Here is a 16,806-nt window from a genome sequence, read left to right on the forward strand (position 1 = left end):
CCGGCACACTATCAGCAAATAGGGTCCAATGGGAATAAAGCAAAGGGTTCAGTATAGAAAGGGTGCAATCTAATTTCACAAAAAAAGGCTGCCTAGAACATCGTACATACTGCTGTCACCGAGAATAAACTATTAAATTTAATCCAATCCAATCTAATGACTTACTCATATTCTAGCTCAATTATTATGCCAAATTTTGTGACTTAAAAATATGGTCCTTTCTTTGACATTAGTTATAATAGACGTTAAAGTAACCTTTATATGCTTGATTGCACAATTCTTGATTTTTGATTGAAAAAATATACAACTGAACAAAAACAAAATTCCCATACCAAATATCCTATTAACTTTAATAAAATCGTTATAACACAAACAGTACACAACCTTAAAGAATTATATGAAGTCAGTTAAATGTTTTGATAAGTAGAGAGCCCATGAATCGATCATTCAGGAAGGAGGTTTACTTATTAAGCTGTGTGTCTGTATGTCACTCCCTGCTATAGTCGATGCGCGGCCAAGCGTGACTCGTCGGAACTGAATGGCTATCGTTTGAGTTGCTTTTTGAGAAAAACCACTCGCTATGAATCCCTTCACGGCATTTTTCGTGAGAAAATTCTATTGACGAAAATAATTTCGATTTCGGGACCCTTTTATCCTATTTATTGGAAGCACTCCGCGGCTTAAAATGCTTGAAATTACTTACATTAGCGAATTTCTTAGACGCCGAGTTATGAGACTGGAATCTTATGAAAAGTTTTGAGACTATTAAGATGGATTTAAAACATGATGCTTTACGAACCCAAGTGCTGTGATAATACATCGTTAATATTTCTTCATGGTAATTATGAATAATGATTTGGTTGAATTATTTCTGTATATGCATTCAAATTTATTCAATACAATTATCAGAATGAGTTAATACCGATTAAACAGGCTACATGACTTGTATCAATAGATAAAGTGGGACTTTACAAAATTATACGGATTTTAATTAAAAATATGTAGAGACTGTTTATATTATATGTATTATCATAGCTTTAATATATATTTATAATAAATCGAGTGGTACATAAAGCATAATAATTTATTGGAAGTTAAAATACTCCAAGCATACAATCAAGTGCCTCATGATATGTATTTCCCCGACACAATGATATAATAAAGGCGTCAGTAATGCTACTTACACTATAATAACGGGGAATTTAGTTGAAGCCTTCAGAATGAATTACATATGATGTATGAGCTATTGTGAGTCTGACGCTAGACTTCCGAGACTAGGCATCGCAGCGAGACGAATAGGAATTTGATTTCACGCCTTCAGAAGTGTAACATGAAATAAATTTTATTAATTCATTCTTAAATAAAGCGTACGAAACAAATCTTATACAGTATATTAATTAATCATCTAATTACAGGGATGCGGGTTAAATCCTTAACGAAGACTAATGTTGTAATATGATCGTCTACATTTAAGATTTCAAAACAGTATTCAATATATTGGAGTATTTAATTATACGACTGATAAAATTTATATACTTATTTAAATTTCAACGATCAAAGATGTTCATAGTATGTCATTGAGAAATGCATTTGTTATTTTTTTTAGGCAACAAATTTAAAAGCCATTCTATACTATCTCAGTATTGATATTCTAAACAAAATATTTCAGCAAACGGATCCGTGATACCAAGGATACAATATTGTAAGACAAGAACAGCTTTAGCAGCCGTGTTGCTGGGCAATAGAAACTTTTCAAGTCCAAAGTTTGAACCCTCCGTCACTTCGGAGCAGATGTGTCACGACGACTTGCTACAAGTTCCGGCGACTTTGGCGACTTCGAGACACGCGCCAGCAAGTCGAAAAACTCTACTTAGGTTATAATAGCGTACTATTTAACTCTAATGTTACTTTTTCAAAACATAATTATATTGATTAATATTCATAATAAACTAAGGAAAGCATATTTTATACGAGTCAATGCCATAATATTATTCTTCTATAATTTCACAATAAACGCGTGGTTACGACTATTATGACTTCAATAGCAATTGTTTTCAAGCATGCTTGTGTCATTATAAAAGTACATTCGATTAATTAAAAATCTATCAATTTTTATTTTTAGCCATTAAAATACTTAATGTTACAATATATTTTTGTAAACGATAGAAAAACCATAAAAAATTGCTTCTTAAAAACATTTAGTGTTGTCATGGTAATGTATAATAAAATTATTTTGAGATTTAAAATGTAAGGATATTCAATGAAATTTTCTTTTAGTTATAGAAATATAATCTCAGCTATGGATTGTGATCAGTGAACTGAGAAATCTCTGTACGGTCACCAATAACAAAAGATTTGGCAATAACATTAATACTCACTTAACATTGCAGATTTCATAGTGCAATTCTATTTTATACAGCAGTTTCTTTGTGTTTTGTTATTCATTATTATTTGATATCAAGAATTCTGTTTCTAAGAAAAATCTTTAGTGAAGTTGATACGCTATAAATCTAAAATATCAAACAAGCTTACGTTGTGGTCAGATTAGATGATAGCAATTTGTTCATCGCTAAATAACGGAAAATTTTTATTTTAAATTCAAACAAAAATATTCAAATCGTTCAAAACTTTTTTCCAATCTCTGCTGACTGTATGGGTAAAAACGAAAACGCTTAGAGACTTTCATGTGAACCCTGGAGATAAATCACAGAGGTCGTGACTGCGGCCCAGCCTAGCCTACCAACTTGACCCGACTACACTCGCACATGCGAGGTACTTTCTATCTAGCTTGTAGTTTTTTTTTAATACATAATGTCAATTAGAAGTTTAAACACTTTTAACCGACAGTTTATCTACTTCTCAGTTTACATACAGATACAGCTTTTAAATGTTCCACTTCTATTTTTATCTGTGATTGATTTATTTTAAAAGCTTTTTGTTGAAGTTAGATTTATTTTGTTTGATATTTTTTTAAACATTTCGTAGTGATAATTAAGAACCATTTTATTTATTTATTCTTACTAAAAAAATATATATTTTTGAGACTTGTTTAATGTTTACAATTTTTGTTTTATATATTTTTTCCTAGTAAAGAGTCAATTTAAATTATCATATTGTTATGAATGCTTGAAATATAAAGTATTACAAAAGAAAAACAAATTTGCAAGAATAAAAAAGGTAGAGGAATTTCTCATTTTCTCTTCATTCATTAACTCTTTGTTAAAAAAAAAAACAAGTTTCGTTAAATATCTGTAATCGGTCTGAGTTGTTATAGTCTGTATTTCGCTTTTCCCGCCAACATTTTATTGGTCCTCGGAGCCGGATTTATTATTCGAGCATAATGCTAGTAATAAACACTTGCAATCCAATCTTAATTACGTTTTAGGGTTGCGTGGAGTATTTTATTCCAAAGTGTTTTAATTAGAGATAACAATCTTATAGACGTGAATAATTTTATCATTGCAGAACAAATTTTCTCATAATATAAAAACATTATAGCATACTTTTGAAGTTTATTAAATATGTTTGTCGTTATTTTTATTATTGAAAGTATATAAGCTTCACTGAAATACGGATAGCTCTAGAATCACTTTAACAACAACTGGTGGAAGCGAGTTTTTAATTCTCTATTCCTTCTACAAACAATTGCAGCCAATCGAAAACGCATTAAGATTTCTCGTGGACTCTTAAGACGCTTAACAAAACCCATTTGCTAGCAGTTAGGCCATTGTTTCCTCAGCTCTCAGTAGAGCGAACGTCGAACGTAAAATTGTGTTTACGATTTATTTTAACGTTTGACTCTCGATTTTGATTGCAAGTTGTGATGTTGACGAGCTGAATGTACTTCTCAAATTTCATGGTCAATTGTGTTTATAAATTGATTTCTGAGTTCATTTAAATTACCGGTATTTATACCGGAGTTGGAAGTTTATAATAAATTATATGTTTTAACAGGTAACATTTGAGCATTTTATGTCCCTGACTGTGTGTAAGCCGGATACACTTTGCGATCTAACTTAGATGTATTGCATACTTTATTCGACGTCCACACGTTTCTCCCATTTTTGTGTCGATCGGTGACGAATAGTGGCCATAATTAAGGGTTGGAAGGCATATTTCATTCATTTGTTTCCCTCTCAGAATACGGGACAATTAAGGTGAAAGCAGAAAAATTGTTACGTATTGCGGATATCCATTCTCTAGTATATTTTAAGAAAAATAATGCTCTAACACAAAGTTCAGATAAATCTTGGACCATGATTACTCCAATATTCAAAATAGTTTCCAATAACCCTTCAGATAAAACCGAAGGATAGTAAATGATAATATTCAGAAAACAATTTCGTTTTTATATTGCCAGCCTATTCCAAACAAAATATTGGCTAAAACATCAAAACGGCGAGCTATATTCCGAAGACAAATGATTCGAGAGTTGGCCGGGACACTTCAATCGCTCAACCGCATCAAGCTAAGATCTCGTGAAAAATTCCCTTCGCTCTGATGTAGTGTCGCATTAGGTGTCGCAAACTAGAATTTGAATGAGATAAATGACTCGGAGTAACGTAGGCCGTAATGGTGGCGCGGTAGCGGATATATCAAGCGAAATTGAATGTACCTCTTCCATTCCCTTGGTTCATCATTCATTATTAGCTTATACTAATAAATTTAGTTTATTTTATTTATATATATTAATAGTAACTAGTTCAGAAGACAAATACCTATTTATAACTTTTTAAAGGATACCGTCGTAAATATTTATACTGTTTCATTGAATCAACACTCAAACCGAATATAAATATCAAAATAAAAGCATCACTATATAAGTGTATTCACATTAGTACTGTATATAAAAAAATATTTTTGTTTTGTATATGTGTTAATTCATACATATACCTATATTGTGAGCAACAAACTAAATTCAACTTTAGATTCGCTTTACAAAGACTGTTCACAGTCATCATTCCCGACAATGCATGAAAACAGTTTGTCTCGAGTAGTTAGTAGTAGTAGTAGTAGTAGAGTAGTAGTAGTCTCGTGAACACTACGCGTATCGCTGAATGCTAGTTTGTTTCAACTCTAAACAAATAAACCGTTTTAGATACTCAAGTTTATACTTTAATAGTCCAAATAAAGTATCCATCCATTTGTATCTATGCGTGTCACATACCCATTGTTATAAGAATGCATAATTGAAAAGAGAATTTCAATTATAAAGACTTGAAACATTAATCTCAAATTAAGGCTCATTGAAGGTTCGGAAAAGTAATACTGTTTTCTTGTACACAGTCTTATGAATAAAATGTTAAAAAAACTTTAGAATTAAATATAAACATAATTTATAACTGTACCTGACGGCACATAAAATCCTATTGGCTTTTAAAAAACTCATTGCACGAAGTTATTTAGCATAAATTCATTCTGTTTCCAGTATAACATAATCTATTTCTCAATGTTAACCCTTCAATGTGGGAGACCATATTTAATGGTTTTTAGTGAGAATTAATTGAACCGAAGCGTACCATTGTATCAACATATTGGGTCCAACCTATCGGCTGCAGGTAAATTGAGATTCAGACAAATTGTTTCTCCGAACATATACTAAGTAAGACCTTAGACTCAAGCGAACTTGTTGTTTAATAGTTCAGTCAACACTTGTGATTGACGGATTTCTGAACCTTCTTCAATGGACTTTGATATGGATAATATATTTTATCAATTAGTTGGAAATAAAATAAAATTTATATAAAGTAAAACTAAATGAATGAATATAATCGTTACGATATTGTATTATTGGTTACTTAAAAATAAAAATATTATTATATTTTATTTAAAAAAAAAATGCAAACTATTTTTGTCAAAAGACCCAACGCTCTACGATGTTTGTCATCGACGTAACACTCTTTGTTTAAAAATGAATGAGTGAATGAATGAAGTTTGAAGTCCTTTCGTCTCTGACCGCGGGGTATAACTGAGCACTACTTCAGTGTCTGTAAGTTACTTTGTTTTAAGCTTAAAATTTTCAAAAGGCAAAACAAAAGTTTTTTTTGTCTGGGGGTCTGAAAATCCCGACAAAAAACTGTGATATAACTACTCTGAAGACTATCTTAAATATTCTATAGCAACACTTAAAATGTTTCCAAACTCTCCACATACAATGATATTTCCAAGATGGTAAACATTTACAAAAACAAAAACCAGCCGCCGCAAGTAAACGAGAGGAATGTAAACAAATCAAAATATTCAGCCACTTACCGACACCGACAGAAAATGTTTACGTTTTCTGTATAACGATAAACACGACAGCAGTGTCAAGGAACTGGTGTTTGTCTTACAATTAAATTTAGTTTACACACATACATATTTTGAATGGTATCATTTTGAAAACGACGTTGAAATTAATATACAACAATATATAATAATATTATTAACAAAAAGTAAGGGGTTCATTAATTCATATATAAATTGAACAAGGTGAATCATTATACGAATATGTCGAGCGTAAGGAATATACAAGTATATTTCAGCATGTATAACTTGTCGGTTTGACTGTACTTCATAACTCCGGAAGTAATTTAACTTGGCCCATTATCTTGACCTTACTAATTGCCCCCTCACGGTGAGATTGTTAGCCATTATTTTTAATATAAATAGCAATATATGACAAATGTTCACTTTTATTAAATTTGATGAAAAATTTATAATAATTACAAAAAAATAATCATCCAAATTTTATGGAAAAGAAAAACAAAGCAGATTATAAATATGTAATACTAATTCTATTACTAAGATTGTTTATGAATATATATCATCTAACGTACACGTATGTATGTCTGTCCCCGAAGTGCTTTCAGGGACATTTTATTGACTTTCCATTGAGTTCACGCATTATCGTCTAACAGACAAACAGTCTACAAAATGCTACAATTGTTGGGACAATATCGGAGAGAATAAAAGTGAGTACACCTATATAACCACACTCGTCTTCAAGGTATAATGAACCCTGTGTTCTTTGTGATGAGGTCTTGTTTGACTTGATACATCAATGAACTGGCCAGTACTGTTCCCACGATAGAAAATTGAATGAAAACATCTATTTCGTTTGTTGAGTACGATTGGAGACGTACAAAGTCCATTCAGACTTGTATTAAAGATGACATGCTAAATTAAACTCTAGTGTATTAAGATACAGATAAATTCAGAATACGCTTCTGAGATTGAAGTGAATAAGTGTTTTAATTGCTTTACAATAACTATAACAACAGCAGAAAATTAAATAAATATACAGATGTAGACCTCTATTTCAAAATTAATTAATTAAATTTCATCTTAATACCACAGTTTATTCAGAAATTCTATAAATTTTAAAACATTATATTAGTTAAATCAGTTTTAACAAACTAACCACATAAGACTTGCAGTTTATATAAAAATTTAACTGTCAAGAATTTCACAAAGGATTAACTATTCTAGGAACGAAATAATTTCATCAGAACTAGTTCCAGAGGATTCCGGTTTCAGACTAAACAAAATGCAGCAACTAGACTTAACTAACTTAAAACAGAAACAATGTGTTCGGAGAGTAAAATAATTTGCGAGCCATTCAAATGTTTTAAGGTAACTATGTATAAATACACACAGATTTTATAACCGAGGTATTTCGTCAAACTTCTAAAGTTAAACTTAGTTCCTACTGTGAATTGTTGATTTTTAAAATAATTTGCAGTATAAGAGGCAACGTTCACGTACTCACGACTATGCAGATACATACAAATGTAACAATGACTGTATTAACACACAATGAAATACACTTAAAAAACATTTATACGAATGCGGAACAAATACTAAATAGGAATAACATTACTAATTTAATATAAATAGAATATTAAAAATAAATGCTCATTAATTTTAAGATCAGTGTGTCACATAATAAAGATAGCAGTTTGAATTTAGAGCGCAAAAGATTGATCATTATACGTTGCCGCGCTCCTTAGCGAGCCATTACCGCTCACGAAATGAAACAGCGAGGTAATCCACCCAAACGGCTATTATATGTCCTATCATTTATATGCAAAACGGTAGTTTAAGCCCGGCAGACTAGTATCGTTCGTCTTTAAGTTATGCAGATTTGTGGGAAATCTCATGGAAATGAAATGTTCCGAGTTACGACAGCTGCGTTAGAAACGTTTGCTGTTTCGAGACGAATCATCGATGGTGTAGGGTCATTAGAAAACATTTTAGAAATTTGTCAACATATTCGGTTCAGATACATGTTGTTATTCCGCATTAAAAAAAATTTTTTTGCCAAAAAAAGAAATATTTATTAAGTTTCTCTCTAATTTATTTAAAAAAACTTTGAATGCTTCCAATATTATTTTGGTTTAATTTTTAAGGGACCAATAAAGTGAAGTTCTAAGTTTGACGCTATAAGTACGTCTAAGCTTAATCCATTCTTGCCAGTCATGCCAATCCTCAAGTTTGATGAGAGTACGTGATGCCATTACCAACTTAATGGAACAGGTTTGGCTACTGACTGACTGTCATACTTCGAATGTTTACGTAAAACACACCCTGCGTAATACACTTCACTTCTATATCTGTTATCGATTATGAATAGAATTATACAGATTCATAAATGCTTATTAAGACGGAAAAATAAACTTTTTATAAATAAAAATACAGACATTTTTTGTTGCTTTAATATTTAATTATGATTTATTGGATAGAAGTGAAATGGCAAGTCTGAAAAAACTTTCAAACAGTCAATTTGTTATTACAACTCTTTGAAAGAAAAAAATGGGAACATGAAAAGCACATCAATCGTATTTTTATCTATGCACATTAAAAGTAACGTTTACTGCTGAATCTTTAGGAAGAGGGAAGAAATGTATTCGCTGATTAATTCAAAGCAATCAGTCTTTCCGATAAAACGGTTTCAAAACGCCTTCAGCTGGACAGCACTATGGGTCACCATCAAATATATTACTAGGTGTATAAGTTCCTATGTTAATATTAAAAAGAACAAAATAAAAGAAAAAATACTCTTGTGAAGAAGATAAGCAAGTAAGGAAAAATGAAAAATATGTGAAATTTATAGTACAAATACCAGATCTGAACTAGAAGTAATATCCTAAGGACACAAAAATTATATTTAAGGAAAATAAATTTTAAGACAGCCGTTATTGGACAACCCTTAATTAATAAGGGCTCTTAGAAGTCGCGAGATTGAGGAAAAAACTCAATAAAGAATTTCACCAAACTGTTGGGATCCTTTACAACGGTACAGAGAAAAAAGTTTTTGAGTAATTAAACGTCGCCCCTTCTCGCGATCATTGTTAGAGATGAAAGTTTTAGGAGAATTTCTCATGGTCGTGATCTGATAAATTAAGTCACAGAAAGTAAAAGAATATACTTTCCTCTGTACTTTTAACATAAGATTTTTTTAAACATGTACTTTTTAGGGCAACGTTGTTTGAAATGTATATTTTGATATCTGATTTTCTATCCAAATGTATTAAGAAACAGTATTTTTTTATTTCTCTTTGTAAAGGCATAAATTAGTGCCTGGTTGTTAATCTGTTCTCTTTATATTTCCTACAGTATTAACAGTTAGCAAGAAGAAAAACAAACAACTATATAAACAAGAGAGAATCAACGATACCTTCGTTCTACTTTCCGATAGTTATTATTTTATAAACCTTGTTTCTTCGATCTTATTAACATGTAAAATATACAAAAAATAATACAGATAACACGCAACTTAAATATGTGGTTTTGAAGATGTCTATGTAAAACCAATTTGGTTATAATAGTACTGTCGGTATTTACCTCCATCTTCGGGTATATTCAACAGCTTCTTCGCCCCAGGGCTCGGTCCTCGCACCGCTGATAACGCCCTCTGCAGTGTCTCACTCATCTGTTTGCCACTGACACAATCACAACACAGCACATACACACACATCAACACTATAACTCTCCGCCAACTGATATCCTGTTTGCCCATTTCCCTGTACACCTTTGACATGTTCCTTGACAGTCTCATGTAGCTACATCTTAGTTGAACAACGCCATCTGTAACAGAGAATTTTCATTGTTTATTTAATATATCAAAAATCATTCACTGCACACATTTATATAAGGTGTTTATTTGGTCTAGACACGAATGTTTTTTATACATTGATTACGCCTGAGTGATTTTTTTCCTCCTGAACAGTTTCTATAATGAGGAACGATTCTGCATTACAAAACTACGTCTAAGACTTGTTTTATTTAAAATATTTTTATAACAAGACGTTTTCTAATAGCTGTACCTGCAACGATATTTATAAAAACACTTAACACCCTACTCTATGAAGAACGGATGTGAGTTATTCTTTCTGTTTATGATTTTTGTTATAATTAATATTTGTATAAGATTTAATTAATAATAATTAATAAAGACCGTCTTTTTTATCACGATTGTCAAACAATGACTTGACTTTGAAAAGAAACTCGAAAAAACAAGACAAATCAGCATCATAGGAAACCTTAAAATTACCAGTTTTAAAATCAAAACACTATTTTAAATAACACAATGGGTATAATCAAAGTTCCATCTATATTTTATCTCAAATTCAATCTGACAGTGGCGACTACTAATCATGAGAGATATGAAGACGGTTTTAAGAAAACGGTATGCGCCGTTACAGTCATTTTTATTATGATTATAATCTGATCTTGAACTGTAAGAATTCCACGGCCACTGTTACAGACTGTACAATATAAAAATATTCATTCGCATACTAAGATAATAGTAATACTATAAAATATGTAAAAAACATAATATAAATCTTGTTGTTTGATAAATTATTACAATCAAATAGACAAACTGATTATTCTAGTGAAGATAATAAAAATAATAAAATGTCATATTATTTAATTAAATTCATAACTATATCGCTGCAATATAGAAAATCCAGAGAGAAGAATGAAATTAAAATGCTTGCAAGAAAATTAGTTACTATAGAAACAGCGACAATGTGGGACATTAACATAACCTATAAAGTGTAAAACAAAACATTCTACAAACCGTTGTAATGATCACAAACTTCGTTATCACGAGAACATCACTAATATACTATAACTAATTAATAAACAAGAAACAACACCACCATTATACCTTATGGCTGCACAGAACTAAACCAACTTTAACTAAACGCATTCTATCAACCTATAAAAATTTGACCGCCAATAAACGTAAAGAAACTCGGACTCGAATGTTTTACCGGCAGTATTACGTTCAGGAAACTGGTAGACTTAGAAAAATAGATCTTATTGCAATCAATTTAAGGCATATAAATAATTTTTGTGATTGTTAAATGAATGGTAAGGTGGCGCGAAGGAACGCATCTTTTGTATTCAGTTTCTACCTGAGTCTTGTCCCTTTTTTGTATAGCCACATGGTCCTTATTATTAAGTTTCTGTGTGTTTATTTCATGCGGCATAAAGTTGAATATTGCTTGAACTGTCAATTTATATGTATAATAGTGGGCGATTGCAAGCGCTTTGCTTTTTCTGTAATAGGAAAGAGCTCAATCAGGAGATACGGGTTTGAAATGTACATACATTCGTTTCTAAAGAATAAAAGATACGGTTTCGAGGAAATTTACAAACTATGACTAAGAAACCATTCATACGTACGATAATAATTATACAGATGTTAACATACGAGGCTCCGTTTTATTTCGATCAACGTGCTTTCAAATCAATATACCTTATTTTAGATTAATTTTAATGTACATGCAAATAAATCATAGTTAGTCCTCAATTTTGTGCACAAAACCATATCAATATAATTAAAAAATTCGGTCCTGTTGAGGGTAGTTTTAAATCTGTAAAGTAACTAAGCACATATCCCAATACTTATTGCCATATTACGTTCTTATAATTTACATAAGATAAAGAAAACACAAAGCGTATACGCTTTACCATCCAACAATAAATTATCGAGGCATTATACTATGTATTATAATATGTTGTTAGAGTACACTGTAACTACAAAGCGGATTAGTTCGTAGCCTATTAAAGTTAGCCGTCAGGAAGCCGAGGTAACAGATCTGTAGTCTTTGTCGTGACATCGATACACGTGTTGTAATTAAAGCCAAATAAATGCGTTATACGCCACCCTTAAACAGATGAAATTATAATGAAAATTTTCTATAAAATCAAACAAGTATTTGTTCTTTTAACGATAAGCAGTAAATTTATTAACTAACCCGTATAAACCCTTATAAAAATATTATTGATACACATTTCCTGATTCAGTGCAAACGTCCTCTGTATCACACATTTTATTAAGATAAATATATGTATATTTTGAACCGTTCCTTTAACTCAAACCTTTTAACAATCATCATATTTATTTTTATTAACTACGCCAGTAATATAATAAAAATAGGTTATTCTACTGCAGTCAATTCAATTCCTCTTAAACGTACTCGACTCTTGATATCTCGTTTGATATACGCATGTTCATGGATTATTATTCTGTTAGGATAAACTTCTTGATGTCTGAAGAACATTCTATAGCAGAATATTCAGTGTATGATGATCTATTTAAACAGCAGGTGGATATCCACCATATAATCCTGACTTGCATATGCAAGTCAGGCGAAATACAATAAGGAAGTTCAGACATGATCAGAATCCTTTTTTTGTGTCGATTGTGTCTGGGATAAGTTTTTGTTTCATACGTATATACTTGTATATAAGTATAATACTCCCGAACGCATAACAAGAGAATGATTCTCGATTTAGCCTATTTTTTTTTAAACGACGACAATACAGAAACCTTAGTCAATGTTAAGCCTCATTAACAATTAACTGCCTTAATTAATTAGAAATCAGGCTTAATAAAATATATGGGGCGAAGAATAAAAATATGTTTCTTGAGAAGTTTAATTAACTTTAAGTGGTTTCTTAAGCCCCTAAAGTCATTATGAAATAGAAATATCTTTTACGAAAATAAAAGAAAGTAACAATACATTATAGATAAAAGAAAAGTTTATTTTATTCCATATACATGCATTTTCTTAACTTCTATCGTTAGTAGCCAATAAATCTAAATTTTTCCTAAGTATAGCAATTTGTTCCCCGCGCTGCATATTTATGAGATCGTCTCGAGCCCATCGACCTCAATAATCTGCTACAGTTTATGCTTGTCTTCTATCAACCAATTATAATCTTGTAACCTAATGAGCTAAATAGACCAAAAGTTCTTCAACTGTCCTACACCAATATAACAATATAAATGACTGTATCAATTATTATAATTACGTCACTTTACAATATGTATGTTTGTGTGTAAAAATGTATAAAGTTTAATAAGAATGTGTTTTAATAGCCAAAGGGAGAAAATAATAAAAAAAAAAACAATTTCTTAATATTAAAAAATAAAGAAACTTGATAGTAACTCTTCTCATGTTTGTTTATATTAGTAGCAGCTTATTTATTGCGACTTAATAACATAAAAGTGTACAAAGTAAAATAGAAATTAATTTTTCCTTCGTTACATTGTATGACAAGAATAAGATATTATAATTGTAAAAAGTACTTATACGGAACAGTTGTTCCTATAAAAATTCAAACAAAGCCATGTACGTTTTATAAATATTTAATCTAAATGTGTATATATTAATCAGTGGGCGTATTGTTATTTTGAGCTCTCCTGGCAGGATTCAAACACGTAATATCTCAGAAGTGGGGAGTTCAAATAGTACTAGTTTGATAACAACTTTAAACACTTATGAAAATTTCATCTCGTCTGTCTGTGATCACGGTTATTAAAAAAATAACAAATCCATAAAGTTTAATTCGAAAATGAAGGTTTTAATTATAAAATAATTTCTATGTGGTACATTGTTCCTATAATATTGTTGTTAACATTAAAGCGATACTTAATTAACAAAGACGTTATTGCGTTCCAGTGGTGTTTGCATTGCAATATGCCAAAGGTTACAAGTTCAAATCCTGCTCCTGTCGACGAATTGTTTTTTCAACATTATTCAACACTTGTATATTTACATTTATACGAATCCAAATTCTATAAGGTTTAATTCAATAATTATCCCATCGTAACGAATGGATGTGACATTTTTTAAATATTTAGTATACGGTATTATTTGACAAACTAAATCGGACCTTCATCTTAAATAGGTTTCGCTTGTGACCGCGTCTCTATCAACAGATCAAGTGATTTGTCTATTGATATGACAACCTTGTCCTAATCTTGAGGGTGTTAAGGGTTCAGAGCTCAGATATCCCTTTATGTTAAATTTATATAAATGGTCCGCCTCAATCGCTTTCCGTGTCGTCATTGATAGCCAATAATCTGTCAAATCGCTTACTGTCCCATTTTGTTATTTTCATTCGAAATCATACATTGAGTATCGATAGGAGCCTTAGACATTTCTACTATATATATTAAAAAAATATATTAATTTTATGCAAAATAAAACCATTAATTTGCATACAACATCGATATTCAATTAGGAGTAGAAGTAATTGTTGGTGCAAATGAGGTCTCGATTATGCAAATCGATTTCTAATTAGCATAATTAAATACACAGAAGCATTGTACTATGCGTAAGCAATACTCGCCTAATTGTCTGAATTATAACTCCAAAGATCACGTCTTTGAGGTGCTTATATAAATTACATCGATTATAATGTTTATATACACAATACTCTACATTTTAAGTGATGACACCTTTGAAAGTAATAGGTTTTTCCCCTAGAATATTAAATTTGGGTCATATATCGAATGCAGCCTTCTTTCTTAAAGTCGATTTTTTTAAAAGAATTAATAAAAAAGATCTTCAATTTATAAAGTTTTTTTAATAAGAAGAATCTGTGATTTAAGTCGAGGAAATAAAAATTCGTCACATTACCTTTATCCGATGAAAGTTAATATTCAAAGAGGGAGCATAGTCTGAATCTTGTCGTAGAATTAATAATAATTTGAACTCAAAATAAATTATACCTACATATAAATAATATTTATGAATCATCGTTTAATTTAATTTAAAATTATGTTATTTATGTACGACATTGCAGATTTATTTCGCTATATTTATTTTGCAAAATGAAATCTGATTTATTTCGGATCTCTTAACAGAGGTAAGCCACTACAAATGGAATGATAAATAAGGGGTTATAACAAGATCCGTGGCAACGATCTAATTAACACCGCGGATATAATACTGTTTGGAAGAGTTCCAACTTAAATAGGTGAAACTAAAAGTTAAAGAAATTTTATACCCTGATAAGTTCAGAATATACACATTACTCTATAAAATTGACTAGAAATCGTAACCATCACATATTATAAGGTCATTTATACCTAATTTTCGTGTTTTTGTATTTTATAACTATACATTAAGTAAAAAGCTAAATTTATGACACAACAAACATAGCATAGTCACCGTTAATAGCTAGCAACCTTTGTTTGTTTTTTAACGTGTCTCAAAATTCCCGAAAGATACGAAGCATTTTATGCAAAGCAGTTCCCAATTCTTACGCACGTTGGGTTATCTACAATTAGTTGAATTAACACAAAAAAATCACCTCCGTATAGAAATGTCGATCGACAACAGACGCTTTATCGGGTGAAAGAAAAACAAATTATAATATACAAAAGTTGGTAACTAAATACCTAACTCTGAACTCTGAAGGAGCGAGCAAAACTCAAGGGCATAGTTTAGAATGAAGTTGAGCAGGTTAAGCACTAACTTAGCGTTAACTTGCAGCTCAAGCAAGCGATTAGGGAAATAAAGTAACTGGATAATGTTTAAGTGTAATCCCGTTAATGCGTCTAAATTCTTTTATTTTCTCGTGTATAAAAATATCTGTTTTAAAACTTTTTTGTCGAAACCCTCGTTATAAGCTCTGGACACAGACTACCAATATTCTAGGGCTTTGTTTATTACTTTACGTATAAAAGGCGTATAATATTGTAGACTATAACAAGATGTCTCATCCATTTTAAATGTATCTCCGTCGTCGATTGCAGCAACTTATAATTACATAATTGATTTAGAAACTTTGTCCCCAACGGTCGAGTTTGCTGACTACGGGATTTGTATTCGCTGCTCTGATTCGGCTTTAACATTTATGAGAAAAAAATTAACACAATTTTATAATTTTTTCGAATTACGCTTGAATTGAATGAAAATAGATCGTTAATATTAGCGGTATTATAAGGATTTTTATTGTAATTATTTTCCCGTGATCTTATACGATCTGTGAAGTAGTCTCATGGGTAGCCTAGTGAAATAGATTATATGACATGCAGTCCTCCGTCCCGTTTGGGATCTAATTGGTGGATTAAGTTGCGCCTCTAATTCAATGTCTCGTTTTATTAATATTTTTTTTTTATTAAAATCAAACTATATTACCATATGGAATAATACTGTTTTAGTTCATCTAAACTCTAAAGCGTACATTTCTGAAAGTATTTTCACAATAAGAGGGCTTCTTGAAGAATAATCTAAGTATGTCAGCGTTGAATTGTGAAATGTCAGTCTGTCGATCGACTTCTGTTCACGCATAAATGCTTGGAGTATTACTGAAGATGCGCTAGAAAAGTTTCTCACTGTTCCGCGGCTAATGTTAACTTCAAAATTGAACATCCAAATTAAACACCTAATGTTACACAAGTCTATGAAACTATGACAGCAAATATAATATTGTTTTTATTAATTTCAGCCTTACGGCCCAAGTGATAAATGCCATTTATTATTCTTTGAAAATCAACCTGAATGTAAAGTTGTA

The 16,806-nt window shown here is 30.9% G+C and overlaps 1 protein-coding gene across 2 annotated transcripts in view; it reads right to left on the bottom strand.

The window, feature by feature from the left end:
- LOC116775879 (uncharacterized) overlaps positions 1-16,806 on the bottom strand; it is a 282,405-nt gene that overhangs the window by 162,545 nt on the left and 103,054 nt on the right. Inside the window, exons 1-2 of one of the 2 annotated variants that reach the window (XM_032668890.2) lie at positions 11,066-11,150; positions 9,826-10,068 (exon numbers count right to left, since the gene is read on the bottom strand). In XM_032668890.2, the coding sequence (XP_032524781.2) occupies positions 9,826-10,039 (214 nt within the window). In that variant the 5' untranslated portion in view covers positions 10,040-10,068; positions 11,066-11,150. Of the gene's footprint in view, positions 1-9,825; positions 10,069-11,065; positions 11,151-16,806 lie in introns of those variants that run through there. The other variant, XM_032668891.2, reaches the window with a different exon arrangement.

Source organism: Danaus plexippus, chromosome 24 (assembly GCF_018135715.1).
Source record: "Danaus plexippus chromosome 24, MEX_DaPlex, whole genome shotgun sequence".
NCBI lineage: Eukaryota > Metazoa > Arthropoda > Insecta > Lepidoptera > Nymphalidae > Danaus > Danaus plexippus.